This window comes from Phasianus colchicus, chromosome 20 (genome assembly GCF_987193195.1).
Source record: "Phasianus colchicus chromosome 20, bPhaCol1.hap1.1, whole genome shotgun sequence".
NCBI lineage: Eukaryota > Metazoa > Chordata > Aves > Galliformes > Phasianidae > Phasianus > Phasianus colchicus.
Window position 1 is genome coordinate 2,379,546 of NC_143455.1, and position 21,622 is coordinate 2,401,167.

The 21,622-nt window shown below is 52.5% G+C and overlaps 1 protein-coding gene across 1 annotated transcript in view; it reads left to right on the forward strand.

Moving 5' to 3' along the window:
- NTN1 (netrin 1) overlaps window positions 1–21,622 on the forward strand; it is a 49,838-nt gene that overhangs the window by 19,863 nt on the left and 8,353 nt on the right. The window contains exons 2-3 of the mRNA XM_031599192.2: window positions 14,098–14,286; window positions 20,960–21,109. Coding sequence (XP_031455052.1) covers window positions 14,098–14,286; window positions 20,960–21,109 — 339 coding nt within the window. The remainder of the gene's footprint in view (window positions 1–14,097; window positions 14,287–20,959; window positions 21,110–21,622) is intronic.

Genomic DNA, 21,622 nt, shown 5'->3' on the forward strand with positions numbered 1-21,622 from the left:
GAGGCTGTCTGCAGCCCCTCTGATGGAGGGCTGGAGGGGGTGGAGGGGCTGGGTGGCTCCAGGTGGCCCAGGGGACCACTGGAGGTGCGTCGATACTGCAGTGATGGGGTCACCATCCCACCCTCACCAAACCCAAGCCTCAAAGCAGACACGGGAGGAACAACACAGAAGCCAACATTTGCCCAAGCAAATAGCTGTGTAATTAGGAGCTCACTGAACAACAGCTGGTTCCTAAGAGCCCTTGGAGCAGAAGGGCTTCGGCTCCCCATGACTCTCATTTTCAGCCCCTCGTTCAGCTGGCATGAGCCCAGCTCCCCACTGGTGCAAACAACCAGGAAAGAAACAAATTTGCTGCCCCGAGTGCTTTGAACAGTTGCAACGTTTTTGCTCCACAAGAGCGCAGGAGGAGATCGGTGCTCACTCTGCCATCACCTGGCCACGGCCGGCGAGCAATGGCACCATCCTGCAGGAGATCCGCACTGCTGGGAACAAAGCAAACCGTGCTGACTGCAGCTGAAATAAGTTTGCCTGGTGTCACTGGGGTGACTTAGAGCTGGGTGTGTGGGCGAGGGCTCGTGCGTGCGTGCTTGCCAGGCGCGAGGAGCTCTGAATGGCTGCTCTGAAGTCTTGGATGCGGCTCGCCGAGCTCCGCAGGTTCCCCAAGGACTCCAATAATTGGTACATTTGGTTTGCTGCTCCTCATTATTTCTAAGTTTTCCAGCTCTAACGCCAAAGGAGTCTGTATTCTATGTAATTATTACTCAAAACTTTGAAAACATTAAGTAGGAAAAATAGGCCATTAAACAACTGAGGAGCAAAGTAACAAGTGTGAATTATGGCTCTGCCCCGTGGTTTGACTGTGATGGGTTTGTTCCACCCATGGAGAGATGTTGGAGAAGGGTAGGTTGAGTGGGTTGTTTTGCTTAATCTCTCTGCTGTCAGAGCTGCCGTCCCCAGAGAATGCGGATCTATAGAGAAATGTGCCTGCCCTTTGAAACGCAGCGCACATGCCCAGCTCCCAGCAAAGGACTTTTGTTCCGCTCTGATTTATACAGTTCTCTGGGGCAAAGAGAAGTGGCTGTCATGGTTGCAGGGATTACTCGCTACTGGAGGGAAGGGTGGGCTGCACAGGAATAATTTGTTCTCTTGACATGGCATGGAAAGCTGCTCCAACCCCCCCCCCGATCCTTCCCCACACGGGATGCTGGGGACCCTTTCTGGGCACACTGCAAGCTCCCCACGACAAGCATCATTTGTGGGGATGAGGTTCCTTGGTGCTGCCTGAGTGCCAGCACTGCCCACGGCTCTGCCCTGTGCCCAATCACGTCCCGGTGCTGCCATCCCAGAGCAGTGCTGGCAGGCTCAGGGATGCAGCAGAGTGCTCGGTTTACCCATCCCCGTGTCACTCGCCAACAAAGGCAGCTCACTGAGGACATGCCTCCTCTTATCTGCTCCCTGCATTTCCCAGCTTGTTTGTTTTGTTTTCACCCTCCAAGGAGGAGGAGGGTGGTGCTGCTTGTGCGAGGCCAGCCACCTCTGAACCCCAGTGCCAGAAGCCCTTTTCATGCTCTATAAATTTTATTGGAAAATCTGTTTCGCTCGAGGGGGGTTATTTTTTTTCTCCCTCGGTAACGCACCATGAAAAGGCTCATTAAAAAGTGAGCTCCTTGTTCTGATTAATCCTTCCAAGCAGGCAGAGGTGACACATGCTAATGACATTTCCAGCCGGGCTGGTCCCCTGGGACACCCGCTCGAAGGAGCGCCGTGTTGGACGTTGGGAAGGTTGCTCTTGGCTGCAGCACGCGTTTGTAGTGGAGAAATGCCGGCAGGAGCCAGGCGACCGCTGTCTCTCGGGCAGGACGAGGAGGCTTTGTTCTCCAGATGCATCTCCCGGCGCGTCTTCCCACGGACACGGGCTGTTCCCAGCATCCGGAAGGGTTTGGGATGAGGTGGAATGCACATCCCTGGCGTGAGCACGCGTCCCCACAGCACGTCCGAGGGCTGCTGGGATGCACCAGCGTCTGTCTGCGCCGGGCTGTTTTGCTAACCCCAGCCTGCTGCTCGACCCTGCCAAGGCTCTGATGTTCTTGGAGAACACGGAGCTAATGAGGCACCTTTCCCAAACAACCACTGACCTGACGAACCGGGAGGCTGTGAGCTCAGCAGGCTGCGACCCGCAGCAAACAGGAGTGGAACGATCCTCGTGGACCTTGTGTCACTCCCTGTCTTCATCATCACCTGCGTGATGTTGGTGTTAGGGAGGTCTATCTTCAGCCTAACGCTTCTCCACTGCTTTCCTTACAAGCTAAGATTGGCCTCCAGTCCAGGGATTGTGGTTCAGTTTTAAAGCTGAAATTTCACTGTTCCCTCTCCTGTTGGAAACCAGGATCCCTATGGCTGGAGAAAGGAAGAGCCAAACCAAGATCCCTATAGCTGGAGAAAGAAAGAACCAAACCAAGATACCTACAGTTGGAGAAAGGAAGAATCAAATCAAGATTTCTAAGGCTGGAGAAAGGAAGAACTAAACCAAGATCCCTATACCTGGAGAAAGAAACAAAGATCCCTGTGGTTGGCGTGAGGAAGGACCAAACCAAGATCTCAATGGCTGGAGAAAGGAAGAACCAGCGAAGGTCCCAGATTGGGTCAAAGATATGCTGACACTTCTCCACTTGGACCCAACTCAACATGACACAAGGCAGAAAGCCACCAGAACAAAGTCTGTGCACCCTGCCCCTAGCAAGCACCCAGTACTTAGCATACCAAGTGCCCCACATCATTGAGCAGCACTGAGTCAACTTTGGTTTTCTCGGAGGGTCCTGGCCATTGTGGCCAAGAAACATAAGGGCTCTGTAACGCTTTGTTGGGCCAGGAATACAGTGAGTGTTAAAAGAAGGTTACCGTGTTATACAAGTAAGAAAAGGGGAACTGTATTTAGCCTGGCATGAGGCAGTTGTTTTCACTGACACAGAGCTATGTGTGGAGCACAGTTCATGGCTTCTTCCCGGGTGAGGTCTTGTTCATTTTGGCCTGAGCAGCCCCAGGTCAGAGAGGCAAAGCTTCAGTCAGTCTGTTGGTGCAAGGGAAGGGCAGGGATGCTGAGGGCAGGGCAGGTGAGAACCCCAGTCCAGAGCTGGGGATCTGCTGGACATCTCTTCCCTCTTCTCCTGTCTGTGAGATCCCCTGCTTTATCTTGGGTGGTGTAAGCAGTTGTGTTAGAAGTAGACGAACACAATGCAGTGGTATTTGATTCTGTTCCATGGCTGCATGGTTTATTCAGAGGGTTTACAGGCGATTTTCAGCCCATTACCACCTGGAGAGGCAAATAGAAGGGAGTGCTGCTTCCAAGGGCAATCCATCGGGTGTCCTTGGCTCTGCCACATCCAAGGTGGGAGAAGGTTAAAAATGATTTGGGCAAGATTGGGGCTGAACAATTGCCCGGAGCAGGGGATGTGTTGGGTGCACTGACAGCCTTGATAGCAAAGCCAGGGTGTAGCCCAGATGGGCATGCAGGAATGAAACATTTGCTCCTATTGTCATTGGTGTGGATGGAGAACAGCCCAAAGGGCTGTGGTAGGGTGCAGACTTGAAGCTCCCTCTCTCATAGACCCACTGAGCATCCCAGGGCTTCTGTTTTAGAAGGGGAGTTAGACTTCATTGTCCCCAAGGATCCCTTTCAACCCTTACAATTCTGTGTGTGATTCTCACCTCCAAATGTTCTGGAAGCCATGCTTTTCCCTTCCAGGTTCATTTCCTGCACTTTGGTCTGACTGATATTGATTCAGGACTGTATTTACCCAAAATAAGAGGCTTTGGGGTTTGTTAAATAAATATATGAGACAAGTGGCAGTGAGTATGGAAGTTGTTCTCCAGGGTTTGATGTCGATGAAGCCTCACTACAAATGTGCATCCTCAGTGCACCATGCCTGGAATCCTACAGCTCTGCTGCCATGGGCAGATGGGATGGGAAGCAGGGCAAGCAGCACCACCTCTCTGGGCTGATGCTACTAAGTCCCAGATCCTCTCAAACCCAATGGAAATGATCCATTTGGGGCATCACCTCTAAATGGAATCTGGTGGTGAATGAGTGGTGATGGAGGGTGGCTGCTGTGTCTTTGCTCCTTCATCCTCCAGCACTGAGCAATGTGGAATCCTGCCCATCACCTAACAAAGCATGGGGCTGTGGGCAGGACCGCAGCATGACTTGGGGCTGCCCCTGTACTCAAAGCCCCAGCACTGTGCCCATTGCACCCAGCCAGTCCCCAGCTGATGGCCCCAGTTCTGCTCTTATGGCAGATACTGCAGATTACAACTGTCAGTTTAGTTTAGTTTGTCAACAAAAGCAATAAATAAACCCCTCTCACTGCAGCTGGGAAGAATCTGCTCTGCCTGCTTTCAAAGGGAGAAGAAGGGTTTTGTCCATCTGGGAAACGTGCTTGGCTAAAGGTGAAGGAGATTTCAGCTCTGGAGGGGACATCAGAAAGAGCTTTGGGCTGATTGTCCGAGTTTGGCTTGAGAAGAAGAAATAATGTTTGTCCTGGTGGAGATTTGTTTGGTTCTTTGCTTGAGAGCTGAGGTTCCCAAGGCTGAGGTGAAAAGGGCATGGAAGCAGCAGCCACCCCAACTCAGTCCAGCCAGACTCAAGCCCATAAGGACCTCAGAGGGCTTCAGACTCCACCATATGATTGAGAGTTGAGTCACCTTTGCCTCACCTGTGTCATGCCATTGGCCTCCCCATGGCACGCTGCCCTCCTTGGCTGGCTTTGCGCCCAGTGACTCCACTCACCCAGCCCCATTTCAAGGTGATGCTCCATGGGTTCATTTTCCTCGCCGGAGCCTCTGTTTCTGTGGCTTTCAAAGACATTTTTTCCTAATGCAGGAACATCCCTGGAGGCTCTGAGCGTTCCCTGACATCCGCGCGAGCGGAGCAGCCCTTTGCTGTGCAAACATCTGGGCTCCTCGGAAATGCCGCGTGTTCCTGCCGGTGCTCTGCTGCGTGTTAATGCTTACAAAATTATGTTTATTTCCTGCCACAGGGATCAGCCTTCAGCCTGGGGTTATTTCCAAGGCTGCAGCAAGCTTTGTGCCAGAGATGCAAACCGTGGCAAACAAGCACTTAAAAGTCCTTATAAGCAGCAGTGGGGAAACCACAGACACTGCAAGGTTTGGTTTGGGAAGGCGGGAGGGAATGGTGTGCCTGGGAGCTGCTTGGTACTGAGTGAGGGATGTGACACCTGGCTGGTGGCTGCTGTCACCTGTGGGTTGGCTGTCCTTACCCAGGGCTGGTAGTCCATGGCCAGAAATCCTCCGTGGGAGACATTGTGCATGTTGCCTCGCAGTGCCCTGGTTGGAGCTGATGAGTCTCTGGGTCTCGGTGGATTCAGGCTTGCTGTGGGGCCAACAGGTTGTTGGTAGGCACAGTGTGGGGCTCTCTCAGCCCTGTGGGCTTTGACCCATTGGTTTCCCATCCTGGGGAGGGAGTGAGCGCTGGCGTCTCCAGCCAAACTGGAACTGCAAAAGCTGTTCTGTCCAGAGGTGGGCTGAGCTGCAACTTGTCTCCCTGCTCATGCCAAAGTATCTGCTGTCCTGCACAATTCCCTTCCTCCAGTCTGCCAGTAGTTCAGGCCATAGAAATGCTTTACCCAATCCCCCCAAACTCTCATTTGGTTGAATTGCTTGCTTCTCAATGTCCCTCCTCCTGCTGCTCTGAGGTGGCTGTGGCTTTCCAGCACCCTTTTGCAGCAGAAAACCAACACTTTGCATTTCCAGAATGCCCAGATGGGTATTTCCAATGACCTAACAGGAAAATCAGCTCCTCTTTACGGCTCAGGACTCAGTGAGCAGTTCCAGCTGGTCCCAAGATGCTACAACTAATGGGCTGGAAAATGCCCCACAGCCGAGGTGGGATGCCACAGGCTCTGGGTTAGGGTCCTGCGAGCATGGCTGTGGTGCAGCCCTGCAGCACTGAGAATGTGCGAATTGGGCTCTTAAGGGCCTTAATGCAAGAGCAGGGCACAGATGTTGGGCTGTGTTCATGTCTGCGAAACCTCTGGCATCCCATGGAGCTGGCAACATCAGGCACAGCTGCAGCATCTTGGGGACAATGGGCAGCAGGGCTGTCCCCAAGGAAGTGAGGTAGGGCTGCGGGAGCAGGGAGTGGAAACATCATAGAAATCACTGGCACAGCATCCTCAGCCCCAGCACAGTCCAGGTCCCACTGCCAGCATCTCCCCCTCGCTGTGCATCTCTATAGGAAGCCTCGGTGAAGTCAGCCCGGCTCGCGGTGCAGCCACGCAGGAATGTGCTACCCAGGAGTTGTTCTGAGGTCAGAAAGGAATAAGTCTTCTGCAGACAATTGATGTTGTTATTAAAAACATCCACGCAAGAGAGGGAGGAGGAGGGGAGGGAGGTCCTCTCTCTTTCCTGTTTGGGAAATAGTTTCTCACTGCATCCATCAAGCAAAAGAATTCCGTATGAAAAATTCATTTAGGGAAAAAAAAAAAAAAAAAAAAAAAAAGGAAAGAAAAAAAGTTTCTGGGGCACACGCGCCTGAAAATGAGCCGCAGCAGGATCAGAGGTTTGGCTCCGAGCAGCAGCCAAAACGCAAAGCAGGGGCCAGAGCAAAATACAGAGTGAAACACAGCAGCCCTGCTCCCGGCCGGGTGCTGGAAGCGGAGGAAATGCGGCTTCCTTGGGAGAAATGCAATCCTCTCTCTGCAGCACTTGGGCAAAATTCATGAGCTTCAGCTGAAGCACGGAGCAGCTCTCCCACCGAGAGGCTGAATGTGAACCTCACGTCTCAGTGAGGGCTGCTGGGGGTGGGGAAGGAGTCAAGAAAAGGGAGAGCAACCTCTATGCCCAGTGCTACACAGAGCTGTGGGTGCCCATCCCTGGAGCTGCCTGAGGCCGTGGTGGGCACTGACAGTGGAGCTGGAATGGGATGGTCTTTAAGGTCCCTTCCAAGCCAAACGTTCTGCAGTTCTATGAATGCATGTTTGAAACCACTCAGGTCTGCAGACTGCTCCCCAGGGGCAGGCTGAGCTGTGGAGCTAATTGCCGGTGATAAGCTAATTAATGGGGTCTGATAACACTTGCCTCGCATACAGCATCCTGACTGCAGGGGATAAAGTGTCAGCTGGGGACCTGGAGCTCCATGGGATTGTGGCTGATGCCACATCCCAACCCTTCCATAGCACCTGTATGAGAGCTGAGCACATGAGAGTTGCAAAAGGAGCACTGGGGTTGTGCAGGGAGCACTGGGGTTGTACAAGGAGCAGGTGACAGCACCTCACTCCCAGCAGCAGGGGCTCCGTGTGCTCCCAGCACACCAGCACATAGCAGCTGATGGCCATAGGAGGGATGTCTGCCTGCTTTTGGTAAAGCCCCAATCTCCAGGAAATCCCAACACAGCAGAGCTGTGCAGGCAATCCTGGCACCCACCTGGGTTCTGGGAGCACAATGAGCAGCGTCTCCTCAAAGAGCATCTGTGTCCACAGCAATGACAGCGGTGATGGGGAGGTCAGGCACATAGAGTGGAGTTTTCCTTCTGTCTGAGCTCCCTGATAACCTCCCCTGAGATAAGCCAGCTCTGTTTGCCCAGGCTCAGCCACACCACAAAGGAGGGCTTTGCACAGCCCTGGAGATGCAAATAGCGCTGAGCACACAGGGGCATCATGGCCCTTCACACCTGCACTGGGCTTTAAGGCCAGAACAGGGCTTGTGCAGGGCTCGGGTTAACACCTCAGAGGGTATGGAGTGAAAGGAGCAGAAGAAGAAAGGGAAAAGGATTTCCTGCAGCCAGAACATCCCAGTTCTGTCACCTGAAAGGGAAACTGAGGCATAGCACTGTTAGGTTCACACTGGGACCTACAGCAGTGTCATGGCAGCACCTTCCCTGCGCCTGTTGGAGATTGGGGAATTTAGGAGCATAGATTTTTGGGGGCTGTTTGCTGCTGAGCTGAACCAGTTGGCAGTGGGCTGGGGCTGCTGCTGCACTGAGCTGCAGTGACATAGTGACACGGTGACACAGTGCAGTGCCACTGGCTCCATGTCACATCGGAGGGGCACAATGCTGGGCTCAGAAGTGACCACCAGCCATGCTCAGAGGCTGCAGGACTGCAGCTCCAGTGGCGGATCTGCGTGGTGCTGGTTTAAAAATCCCCCTGGCCCAGCTCCAGACGGGATTGGGAAATGAGCTGGGGTTAAAACAACACAACACACTCCTCAACACACTCTGGTGGTACTTCAACCCCAGCTCAGCATAGCCCAACCTCACAGGCAGATGGTAGAGACTGCCCTAATGGCATTTCAGATCCAGCGGGGTGTAAAGCCACTCATTATCCAGCATCACTGTCGCACTCCCAGCATCACTGTCACCCTCCTGGCGTCATCGTCACCCCACTTGACTGTCAGCCCATGGCTGTTGGTTCCCAGTGTCCCTGCTCCCCAGGGTGGTGCAGGAGTGCAGCTTAGGCTGTCTGTGTCTCAGTAGGCTGAGCAGATTTCATACAGATTCTTCAGTCTGTTGCCTCTCTGCTGGGTTGGTTGCATCGTTGCGCCTTTTGCATTTCAAGTAAACTTTGCTCTGAATGTGCAAATTCTTTCAATATCTGTTTCTGCTGTGGCTTTAACCCTTAAGTGTCCACCACTATCACTCACTGGGAGTGCAGGAAGCCTTGTGGGACAGTGTCTTGGAGTGGGAACAGTGCTGTGTTTGCTGGTCCCGGCTCCACGCTGGGGCACCTTGGGGTCAGCCCATGGCCGGGGCTCCCTGCTGGATGAATTATGGGATGCAAACAATGCATTTCCAAGCATTTATGACCGTAGGAGGCCAGATATGGATGGTGCAATTACATGAAAAAAAGGCTGATGACAGCCTGGCATCATCTCCCCAACTGAAATATGGAGCTCATTTCTTGACTTTTCCTTTCTAAAACAATAAGTTAGTTTGAGTTCCTTCCAGGCTGGAGCTTATCTGCAGCCTTTCTCCATCATACCTGGCGTAAAGAGAAAACTTCCTGCTTCTGCTGCAAGAAGGGGGCTCCTGCTGGGTGCCAGAGAGCATCGCTCCCTGCTCTGTGGTGAGCTCTGTGGTGGGCTCGAGCTTCCATCTCCAGCAGCTTTGTTCATGAGCATCTCAGTTGAAGAGCAGCCAACCCCAGGCTGGAAGAAGCAGGGGTGATTTCAGCCCATCTCCAGTCACTCTGTGCACTGTGTGCTGCACCAGGGCTCAGCTTGCTGTCATCCGCATCCTGTTGAGTAAGAGCGCCTTTGTCTTGGGCTAAAACGCTGCGGGTGAGGAGCTGCCACACATCTCAACATGTCAGTGCCACGCGGCAGGCCCACAGGTTTCCATCCATCCTCACTGCTCTGAAGGGGCCGCTGGAGGTCACTGGGGATGTCCCTGAGGGTTCGGGCAGGAAGACACGGAGTGGTGGGATGCATCACTGCCAGCAGCTGCTCGCCACGTGTGCAGTGGGGAGACCTCTGCTGCTCACAGCTTGGGCAGATCTGGCTCCTAACCCGAGCAGCACAGCTCCCAGGGGTACATCTCGCTCTGCTTGTGGTGCTTTGTGAGGGGGAACACGAGCAGCAGGAAATACCTGCTGAGACGCTGGTGCTTCAGATCAGCCTGGAAGGAATCAGTGTGGAACAGTTATGAACAAATCTCCTTGCCTGAAATGAGAAAGAATGGGGTCACGCTGCAGTCAAGTCACAGCAGTGCCTGGTGCTGCCAGAACAGGCTCTGTGCCTTGTGGCACTGCAGGGAGGTGATAACGCCGAGTGCTGGCAGAGCGACCTTCAGCAGCTGATCTGATGGGATGGGTCTTTCTCCTTCTGGGCTTTGGGAAGCTTTGGAGTTTCTCTATTTACACCCAAAAGGACATGCCAGAGACCACAGTCATTGCGGGTGATGTTTCAGGGTTGCTGGGCTTTGCCAAGTGTTCTGATGCTCCCGCTGGCAGCCGGTGTGTGAGCTGGGTGCTGGAGCTCAGGTCCTTGCTCCTGAGCTTGGGTTGACCACTGCAAGAGAGATCTTCAGGGCACCCTGTCAACCTTTATGTCATTTCAGACCGAACGTTTCCCCCATTTTTCAATGGCTTATTCAAATTCAAATTGGAGTTAGTCCTATTTCAGTGACTTATGACAAATTCAACTAAATTTGTACAGTTCTTCCTAGAGACAGCACAAGAGCCATCCCTACCAGGGAGCGGTGTTTTTCTTTTTAAGCCTTGGCCTCAACCATAAGGGCAACAGATTTTCTTTAAGGAAAGAAATCCCCAAACTTGTTAGCGTTGGCACGGTGCTGTATTTTTTGCTCGCTTCTCCTTAGCAGCTGAATCATTTTAGCAGGAACTCTTCCAAAAACATTCAGCCTGAGTCAGACACCCAGTCTCAAATATTTAAGCCCAAACAGTGAGTTTGGCATTTTTTTATGTGAGAGCAAACACAGCTCTTATCGGTGGGGCTGTGGGGCAGGAATGTGTTGCTGTGACCAAGCTTCAGCTGCCGGCTGTGTTTGTGGCTGTGTGTTTTGTAGTTCTGTTATCCACCTCCTTGGGCTGAGCGTCAGGAAAACCTGGGATCTGGCAGAGATCTTATGTCTCCCTCATGGCTGCAGCATCCCGTGGGTTTCCCCTTCGTTGGGTCATCCCAGCTATTCAAAGTGAGTTCCCACCCTCCTCCTCACTCAGGCATGGCACACGCATAGGGTGCCACAGGGGACAAGGGTCCCTCCCATTTCACCCCACTCCATTGGCTCCAAGTGCTCCATCCCCGTCATCCCTGCTCCCAGATTCAAGTGTGGCTGCTTCTTCTACCCATCGACTCATAGAATCACTAAGGTTGGAAAAGACCACTAAGATCCCCAAGTCCAACCCCAACCAACCTCACCATGCCCATTAAACCACGTTCCTCTGTGCCACATTTCCACGGTTCTCAAACACCTCCAGGGAAGATGATCCCCCCTTCTCCCTGGGCAGCCTGTGCCAGTGTTCAACCAAATATGGACCCAAAAAAAGGATCCCCCAAATGCCTGCAGGTCTCCAGGGGCTTAAAACATAGACAGCATGGCCCTTGTTGCATGAAGTATGTGAGGCTTGCTCCTGCAGGAGAGAAATAATGGCTCAGACTGAACTAGCAGATTCTTTTGTGAAAATAAAATAAAATAAAATAAACTCATCTGGGAAAAGGATAATTTTGAGGAGACTGAGACTGTTCATTAAACTGAGTCAAATTTAGAGATTGTTTTCAGCCCCTGGCTTCTTCTATCCTCTCTCATCCTTCCCACCCTCCCCCCCAAATTATTGTTCACAAAAATTAAAACAAAATGTTGTGGGGTTTTCGTTTGCTTAAAAAGCAATTTTCATCTTGAAAATGGCCAAAATATAAGTTTGGAAGGGTGGGGCGATTTGGAAGGGCCACATTGTCATTGCTGAATGAAAACCACAGGGAAGAATGCGTTCAGGGGGACACGGGCATGGGGGTATGGTGGCAACACAAAGGACACCTCCAGCCTGCATCTCCAACCACAGATCTTCCATTGCCCCAACGAGAACATCCTGCACACCTTGGTCATCTGCAATAGAACTGTTTGTCCTTAAGTTCTGTTTTTGTAGAATCATAGAGTCATTGAATGGCTTAGGTTAGAAAGGGACCTTATAAAGATCACAGAGCTCCATCTCCCTGCCATGGGCTGGCTGCCCCCATAACTCAGGATGCCCAGGGTCCATCTGTGTCCTTTGGAGCCTCTGGGAATAGAGCACCCAAAGCTTTGACCAGCTCCATATTGCAGCTTTCCTCTTTTCCAGCCCACCTTCCTTCAAGCTTGTGAATATCTGTGTTTCACTTTACTGGGGTCGGCCATCTGATGGCCTGTGTGCATCTGTGTATAATGAAGGCAGGGGAGATCCTTGGCAAACAGAGGGAAAGAAGGGAGCAGGAGACAGGAGCACTGAGTTCATCTGAGCAACAGGAGCTAAAACCTTGCACTGGGAACTCGCTGCACTGGGTGTTTGCTCCCCACCAGATTTGGAGCACCTCCTCTGCAGGGTGAGACTCAAAGCGCGAGGAGCAGGGGTGATGCTGACACTGGGAGGTGACTCCTGATTGCAGCCGGCAAAGTCGTTCATAGAAAGAAAAGATGGATTGCCAAAGAATCATTCACTGTGGTGGGGAAACAAACCCGGTGGCTGTGAACAAATGCCAGGCCAGCGGGTGTCTGAAAGCAGGCAAGAGGCTTTAGCAGAGCAGGCAACGAATCCTCAGCAAGGAGAGCCCTGCAGTGTCTCCTTTCCCCAGTGCCTTCATCCCAGCTCTGCACCTCGTGTCCCCATCATCAGCTCTCACCATGACTCATCCCAGCCTCATCCCCAGCAAGGGCTTAGTGATGGAGAGCATCCTAGTGTGTGGGGTTAGGGAGCCTCAGGTGGAACTCCGACAGCCCCAACTGTGCGGACCCACAGCCTCTTGTGAGGTCCAGCTTCTTCTCTCCTCCAGACATAGAGTTTTTGCATTCCTGGAAGCTTAAAAACTGTCCTGGGCTGGGAGCAGCTTCACACACCCCACTTGCTCTTCCCATGCAGCTCTGCCCACTGGACCAGCCAAAATGTTTGCAAAGACCCTGAGAAATCCCTGGGAGCTCTGCATCCTGGCTTTGCAAACACATCTCTGTTTATCGAGTAACCCAAAGAAATGCAAAGATTTTCACTCGCTCTCCGGGTGGGCTCAACTTTGAGTCGTTTAAAGGGACATGGCAGTGACATCTTGCAAAATACTGGAGAACCAGCTCCAACTTTCCTCCAACACAAGTGGCACGGAGAAGAGTTCCTTCTTCCCCAAATCCAGCCAATGTGCATATTTTCCAAAAAGTGTGAAAGCTCTTTGGACACGACACAACTTGTTGGAGGAGGTGAGTATTCAGGCTTTTTAGAGAATATTCACGTCTCCTAGCTTTGGGGAAGAAGGAGCTCTTCTCCATGCCACCACTTGGAGAAATATCTCCGTGTTGTTCGTCTAGGACCAAGCACAGAGTTGGCTGGGTGCTCATCCAAGGGGATGCAAGCCACAATTCAGAGCTGCGGCATCAGGAATCGTGTTTTAGCACCACTCTGCATCATTAGGGTCTGTGGGAGGTGAGGTCGGGCCCTGGTGTGCTCCCTGCAGCAATTGGGGTCGCGTGGGGGAAGCAGGGGATTGGCTCAATGTCCTGCTGGGCAGACGTGGCTGCAGGACGGCGCTCCCCACAACAGCTTTGCGCTGAGAGCGAGCTGGGGATTGTTCCCAATAAGTAACCCGGAACTGCACTGTAAATTTTGGGGCTGAAATTTGATAATTAAGCAAATATCGCATGCCTTTGACTTGGGCAAGCACCATAAGGTAAACAGGAAGGAATGAGGGATTAAGACATCTCTGTTCAAAAGGAAGGTGACAAGCGCAGAGCTGTGACACCTTCGTGCCGCGTGGGGGGCCCAGCTGCGGGCTGGCATTGCACAGCTGCATTGTTCAGGGGCAAAGAGCAAACAAAAGCAACGGGAAAAGAAAACAAGCTGTAAAACCCTGCAAAGCGCACAGCAACCGCCTCCTGACGGCCTCGTGACAGCCCCGGGGTCGAGCTTTTGAAGTCCTCCCGTCGCCTTTTGCCAAAGTGCTGTGTTAAAGCGGTGCGGTGGTGACACTGGGGTGTGCAGGGGGGACATGGGACACCTCCCAGTGGGTCGGCCACAGGGCTTTTCATTCAGTCAGAAAGGGCTTTGTTGCCTGGTTGGCTGAGGTGGGTAGGATGGAGATGGAGAGGTGAGGGCTGTGGGCTGCACGGCAAGGAACGCCAGGAAAGGAGAGGATGGGGAAGGTTTTGAAATGGTGCGTAGGGCTCAAATGCATGTGTTGGGACTCATGCAATGGGAACAATGGGATGGGATGGGAGAGGGTGCTGGAAGTCCTGGGGCAGGTGGGTTTTGGGGAATTGACAGTGAGATGCCCTCAGAGCCCCACAGTGCCCAAGGATGGGTGCGGGTTGGCAGCTGCCACCCTCGGGTGACAGTGGGGATGTGCTGCGTGGGGTGACCATGTCCTGATGCTCTGTGCTCTGTGCTCCCGCAGCCTGCAACTGCAACCTGCACGCACGGCGCTGCCGCTTCAACATGGAGCTGTACAAGCTGTCGGGCAGAAAGAGCGGCGGTGTCTGCCTCAACTGCCGGCACAACACGGCCGGGCGGCACTGCCACTACTGCAAGGAGGGCTTCTACCGCGACCTCAGCAAGCCCATCTCCCACCGCAAGGCCTGCAAAGGTACCTCTATGGGGCAGGGGTGGGGGGTGGCATGGCCCCTTCTCCTCTGCCTACTGCGCCCACATGCTCCTGCTCCCCCTCAGCCAGCTGAGCCACCACAATGACTTTTCTTGTCCCCATCCCATTCCGTGCCCTTGTCCCTCCAGCCTCCCGGTGACAGTAAAAGCCTCACAGAATCATGGAACCACGGAATCATAGAATCACACAATGGTTTGGGTTGGAAAGGACTTTAAAACTCACTCCATTCCAACCTCACAGTGTGCTGGTTGTCCCCTGCCAGCTCAGACACAAACAGTCCGCAGTGCTGATGGGTCTGCAGGCTACAAGAGCTGCTTTCTCACTCCCGTGCATCAGTGAGATGCAGATCCCATATTTGGGACTGGATGCTGGGTCTGCAAACCAGCACTCACCTCACCCAGATGGGCAGCACTGAGCCCGTGCACCGACCACTTCCCTCCTCCAAATGAAGACAGAATGATAAAACAGGAAATCTACTTTTCTGCTCAACAAACAGAGCTCTGAAGTCCCTTCTTTGGCCAGGACAGGAGGTGGGAGCAGAACTCCCCATCCACAGGGCTCTCTGCAGGGTGTTCCTGGAGCCCCGCAAGACATGGGATAGCACTTCAGTGCCCACAGCCCCCACTCTGCCCAAGCTCTGCTGTTTTAAATAAGAGCAAATCCTGCAAATGCAATGCTGTAAGCCCACGCTTCCCAGATGCGGGCTCATCCATCCCCTCAAACAATTGTTCTTTCCTCTTTTCCCTGCCTTCTCACACTGCTCTTGAAACTTGAGCTTGCTGCATTGAAACGCTCCTCCAAACCCCCCACAGGTTGTGACAAAATGTGGCCGCTGGCGCTCCCAGATACAAAGCACTGCAATAAATACGCCGGTGTGCGAGCAGCTCCCCGACTCACGGGCTATTAGCACAATTTCACACTCGTTGCAATGGGTTATTGTTGGTGTAATCCACCATCCTACACAAAAGCGGACGAAATGGAGTTTCCTCCAGCGAAGGCATCCCTTTGAACGGCTTCTCCTGAGCCCTGGTTATGTCACTGTGTTTTATGCTCCCCCTGTTTTGTGTCCCCGATTCAAGGGCTGCTCTGAAATAATTGTTACAAATATGACTGTTTCACATGTACCCTGTTTAACCCAATGCAGGGACCCGGTGGGGGGCATGCAGCATGCTCATCCACCCTGCAAGCATGCATCTGAGCTTCCAGCAAACATCCCATGAAATCTGCTGGGGTCATTTGTTGTGCATCCAGCCCCATTCATCCTGTCTAGATGCAGCTGTGCCATGTTCCTTGCCTGTGTGTGTGCTTTCACTTGTCTTCTTGCAAAAAAAAAAGTCCTGAAAGCCAAACAGCAAAGAAACAAGTTGTGGGTGATCAGAGATGCCACACTGCAGAGCCATGCAGTGGGCAGAGCATGGTGTGAGGCTGCAGACCACGTGGGATGAAGCCAAAGACAGGGATAAGTGCATGGAGCAAAACCCTCTGTACTGCCCTCTTAGCAACAAAAAACCCACAAATCTCAAAAGCTCATCTTGCCAAAACTCATAGCAAGTGCAATTTTCCCTCCTTTCTCAATGATTTTTGCAAGAGCATGAACAGCTCCCAGAGCACCAAGCCCGTGCTTCTCATTTGTCGTGCTTTCTTCTTTTCCCATTGGTGCTGGTGGTGGAACCCCACATCTGGCTCTTTCCAACCTCCACCTGCTCCTCCCACAGCAGATCCATGCCCTGTCAACTCGTGGGATTAAACCCAGTAACAGATTATTGGCACTGATGTCATTTTCTTGGAACAGAACTCCATGAGGTTTTACAGCCTGGCCATAAAACAGCCCTACATTTTCAGGGACGGATGTGCATGATTTTTGAAGACAAATGGTGACAAATGATAGGTGCTATGGGCAAACCCGGGAGGAAGGCAGGATTTGGTTTCTAAAGGAGAGGGAACAGAGCCCTTGGTGGCAGGGACAGTGGGCCGTGTGCCCCATCCCTCCCCATCGACTATAGAGGGAGCTGCGGGACCAGATTAGAGCTCAGAGAGCATCTACTGGGGCCAAACTGGAGGAGATGAGCCCTTGCAGAGTCCCCCCACCCCGGGATGCTGGGGTGCAGGAGGTGTTGGGTTAACCCCATTTAGGGCAGAGGCTGAAGATGGGCTGGCTGCCAAGTGGTGTCCCATCACTGGTGTCCCATCACTGGTGTCCTATTGCTGGTGTCCCAACATCTGTGTCCCAGGGTAGGACACAAGGAGCAGCCCTTGCTTTCTTTCTGTCAATCCATGTCCATGGGGCATGCCTTCAGGCTTTGGTGGCCAGCAGCACCTCTCAAGTCCTACAGATATCCCTGCCACCATGGTCTCTGATGCACATCTGGGCAGAACTTAGACATCTCATGGCTGGCACATCTCAAAGACAAGGAGATGCTGGCTCAGAGGGTCCCTGTGCATGGCCTCCAGAGGTGGATCCTGGCTCTGGCCCTTCCTAGTCCACAGCAACTCCCTGTGCTGGATGGGTTCCACTGGTTTCCCACAGCACTGCAGAGTTAGGATTATGGTTAGGTTCAGGGTTGGGGTTGGAGTTAAAGTTAGGATTAGTGTTAGGCCTGGGGTTGGATTTAGGATTATGGTTAGGATTAGGGTTAGGATGCTAGATAGCAGTGCAGGAGATTTGCCCTTGCTGTCCACCTTAGGAGGAGGCGAGGTGCATCCTAAGAGAGATGGTTCCTTTTCCCCAGCCACTTCTTGTTGATGCTCATCTCTATCCCAGCCCATTTATGGCTTCACAAGGCCATGCCCAATGCAAGACTTTCTACAGATTCCCTCCAGGGAGTTGTCTGTGATCTTCCAGCTTCCTTCTCTTCAACTTTTTTTCCTCCTTGAAGACCAGCTGGTGCCCCTTTGCTATGTGAGATGAGCCAACCCTTGGTGCTGGTTGGCCAGAATCAAATTCTTGCATCAGGGCTGGGTTGTCACTGAGTGATCACATCCCTGGAGAAATCCTGAACTTTCATGGTATTGATCTGCCCAACACAAGGCTTAATTTCTCCATGGGCTTGCTCTTCCCATGTGGGTGTCTCATTGCCCTCCCATCCCTGTGCTGAGCTCTTTGCTCATCTGCTGTGCCATGGTCTTGCTGCAAGATCATCAGCTCTGAGGCTTTGGCTCCACTGCCAGATTTGATTGAAGTATTATTGGTGGGAGAACCCACTCGCAGGAACCTCATTTCTCAGGGGCCAGGCTAAAAACGCATCAGAAGGAGAGTCTGACTTTTTTTCCTCAGTGAAAGTACTTTCCAATCTGCTCTCTCTCCTATAAGTGACCCTTGAACTCTGCAAGAAGCAATTTCTCCCACAGGAGCAGGCTCAGCTCTATGTTACTTCAGAGCCATGATTTCCAGTGCCTGTTCCTCTCTGCCTGCCCACACCTGCCCCTGGGTGTCTTTGATCAAAATTGACATTTTTCAATGAAAAAAGAAAAATAAAAACAGGTTTTCCAGCAAAGCTAGAAGAAGGAGGCTGCCATGCTCTGCCCCTGCAGGTCTCAGCATCCCCAGCAGCTCTCTGCCATCACTTCAAGATGTACTCAAACAGTGGGGCTCATAGACAAGGAGGGAATTCCAGCAGCTCTTAACAGGAGCTCTTACCAGCCCTTGGCTTCTCCAGGTGCCAGCTCAGGAGGAGGAAATGGGAGAGCCCTGAGAAGCAGTGCAGGAAGGCAGACGCCGAAATGCCAGGAGATTATTTGTCTTTGTCTGATAAAAGAGGGAATTCATGTGCTGCTGGCGAGAAAGGCTTTAAATCTCCAGGAGAATGTGATGAGGAACATGCTGCACAAACATGATCCTTCGGCAAATTAAATCCACTTCACAGTACTGCAGGCGAGGCAGCGATCTCATTGCAAAACTGCACAGCACATCTTGAAAGCCATCATTAGGGTTCAGAGTTAACAGAGGAAACGTTTCAACCTCTGCTTCTGGTCAGCAATCAGGCTGGGTAGAGCCGAGCCAGGCTGGCTGGAGGCACATCAGGTGCACGGCTTTCTCTTCCCCATGGCATAAGTAAGTGTAACAAGAGTTGAGATCATACCTTCTGTTGTTCACTCAAATGGGATTTCATTGTTCTGAAAGCTTCCCCGGGACTGAGCTGCCCGGAAAGCAGGAAGATGCTAATTCTCCAGCAGGGCGGTCCTTTCAGATCACCACGGTCACACCTGAGGGGAGCTAAGCCCGGAGCTTTGTGCCTCTGTTTGCCTTTCAGCACACGTGTGTGGGGAAGATTAGCAGCTGGCAGTGCCTCTGACCAACATTCCGGGCTGGAAAAATGTTTGCATTTTTGTCATGCTACTTGTCTGCCTTTGGTGGGCCAGAGATATCCCAACAAGTTCCAACATTTTGCCAGGGCATTTTACATCCTTTGGTGCACAGTCTGAAGACTTCCTGCAGATTTTCTCAGTCCCAAATCCCAAATCCTGATACTGCTGATGCTCTGGTGGATGACGGTTGTCTCAGCAGCTCTGCACGAGGGGCAGTGGTTAGTCCTGCAGCCCCAGACGAGGACACAATCCTCCAGTTCTGCACTAGCACATCCCCAGGGGAAATCTCCTCCTAGCTGCAGGCAGAGAGGAGCTGGCGAGGAGCGCCTATATCCGTACAGATATTAATCCCAGCTAATGTAACTACAGATGTTCTCATTCACGGGCCCATCTAATCCTGTTGGGTCTTTGCCATGGTGTCTCGTAGCACGAGCTCTACGAGTTAATTACGTGCGGTGCAAGGAAGCGTTTCCTTTTATCGCCGGAATAGGTTCCTCTTTGAGAGCACTGAATGTCCCTTTGTGCCCGCCTGGAGGAGCAGCACCTGTCTGACCCGGACACGGCGCACGCCTTGGCACTTCTCCACCATCTCTTGGCACCGCTGCCGCCTCCTGGGTTCTCCTCCTGCCTTTCACTCAGGCTGAGGGCCCGACGCTGATTTCTATAGCGTCCTGATGTGCTATTCAGCGTGGCTCTGCCCCTCTCCGAGCACAACCTGCTATCTCCCGGCTCTTCTGTGCTCGGCTGCAATCAGCCAGATGTTCGCAGGCGGCTGGAGCTGGAGTGCTTGCAGCTGGCAGGGACCCTCCAGCGCTCCTCCCACCTGCGCGTCCCTCAGGCTTTCTGCTGCATGCCCGAAACTCTTCTGGCCGCATTGGGCAGGTCCCACGCTTTGGGCAGAGCCCGCACACACTGGGGAGGTCCCACATGTTGGGCAGGTTCCACACACTTGATTTGTAAGGCCCCTTCCAAGCCTTTCAGTGATTCCATGTTTCGTTCTATGGGAAGTCAGGCGCTGAGTCGGGGGGCAGCCAGCCATTATCCCCTGCTGTCCCTAACCACGTCTCAGGCACCTGCTGCAGTGTGCTATTTCCCCTTCCCTTCCCTTCCCTTCCCTTCCCTTCCCTTCCCTTCCCTTCCCTTCCCTTCCCTTCCCTTCCCTTCCCTTCCCTTCCCTTCCCTTCCCTTCCCTTCCCTTCCCTTCCCTTCCCTTCCCTTCCCTTCCCTTCCCTTCCCTTCCCTTCCCTTCCCTTCCCTTCCCTTCCCTTCCCTTCCCTTCCCTTCCCTTCCCTTCATTTTTCCTTTTCTTCCCATTTTTCTCTTCCCCTCTTTTCTTTCTCTTTCTGTTTTCCCCCTTTTGTCTTTATTCCTTTTTCTTTTTTTCTTTCTTTTGTGTTTTTCCTCCTTTTTTTCCCCCATTTTCTCCCTTTCTTTGTCTTTTTTCCTCATTTTTCTTGTTTTCCTTTTCCTTCCCTCTTTTTTTTTTTTAATTTCCTACTTCCTTTTTACTATTTCCTCTGATTTTCTCTTTCCCCCATTCCCTTTTTGCCTTTTTTCCCCTTCTGAATATTTTTTCCTTTTCTCTTTTTCTTCCTCCCTTTCTTTTTTTCCTTTCCTGTTTCCCTGTTCTCTTTTTTCCCTTTCTTCCTTTCTTCCCCTTTTTTTTTTTCATTTTTCCCTTTTTCCTCGTTTTTTATTTTTTCCCTTTCTTTCATCTTTCTTTTCTTCTTTTTTCCTTTTTTTTTCTTTTTTCTTTTTTCCTTTTTTCTCATTTTTTTTCTTTTTTCTTATTCCTTTTTTTCTCCCCCTTTCCTTCCTTCCTTTTTCTCTTCTTTCTTTTTCCATTTTTCATTTTTCTCTTTTCTTTGCTTTTTTTCCACTTTTTTTTCCCTTTTTCATCCTTTTTTCCCCCTCAGTTCTCCTTTTTCCCTTTTCCTTGTTTCTTTTCTTCCTTTTTTCCTTTTCCTTCTTTTTTTTCCCCCATTATTCTATTTTCTTTTTCCCCCCTTTCTCATTTTTCTTTTTCCTTTTTTTTTTTTTCTTTTTTCACTTTCCTTGTACCTTTCCTTTCCTTTATTTCTTGCCCCTTTCCACCCCCACCCCCAGGATTTGCTCACAGGTTCCCTCCCAGCCCCACATCCTCACTCCCTGAAGCCCAGGCTGGTTCCTGGGCTCCCCGTGCCCTTTCCCTCTCCTTGTGTAACCCTGCCCTCATTTGCTCATTTTTGCATTAACTGCTGCGCTGCTGCTCCGCTCACTCGCTCTTCCACCACCCTTCGCAGCACCGCTCACCCCCCCATGCGTATTTTTGCTAACGAACCCCTCGCCTCCTCTTGTGTTCCCCCCGCAGAGTGCGATTGCCATCCCGTGGGCGCCGCTGGCCAAACCTGCAACCAGACCACGGGGCAATGCCCGTGCAAGGACGGCGTCACCGGCATCACCTGCAACCGCTGCGCCAAGGGCTACCAGCAGAGCCGCTCGCCCATCGCGCCCTGCATAAGTAGGTGCACCGAGGGGACCCTGCGCACACCTGGCTGCTGCTGACCCCGATGTGCCGGCAGCCAGGGCTGGGCAGCTGCAGCTCATGCCGCAGGGTCGGATCTCACCACCAGGCTATGGGGCGGACATCCTTTCTTCACATCCTAGGGTGGTTTTTGGTCACTCATCCTTCCCCGCGCTGCGGCGGGGTGGCGAGAGCCCGGGCCAAGTGCTGGTTTCCCTCAGTGCCGTGCTATGCAGACACTGTGAGCAAAGGGCCGTCCTCCCCCAGAGCCCGGGGCTGCGGTGAACCAGAGGGTAAATTCCCCTTGCGTCACCCCCTGGGGACACGCTGCGCTAAACAAAGACAGACACGGCATTTCAGAACGGCCATGAGCTCACCTCCCCTCCACCACCGCCCCCCCAGCAGCGATCTCAGGGATGCTCCAAAAGTGCCACGTCCCAAATGCTCAAAAGCCGTCAGGAGCGATGTTAGGGGGTGGGCAGGGCTCAGCTGCTCAGCGCCGGGCCTAAC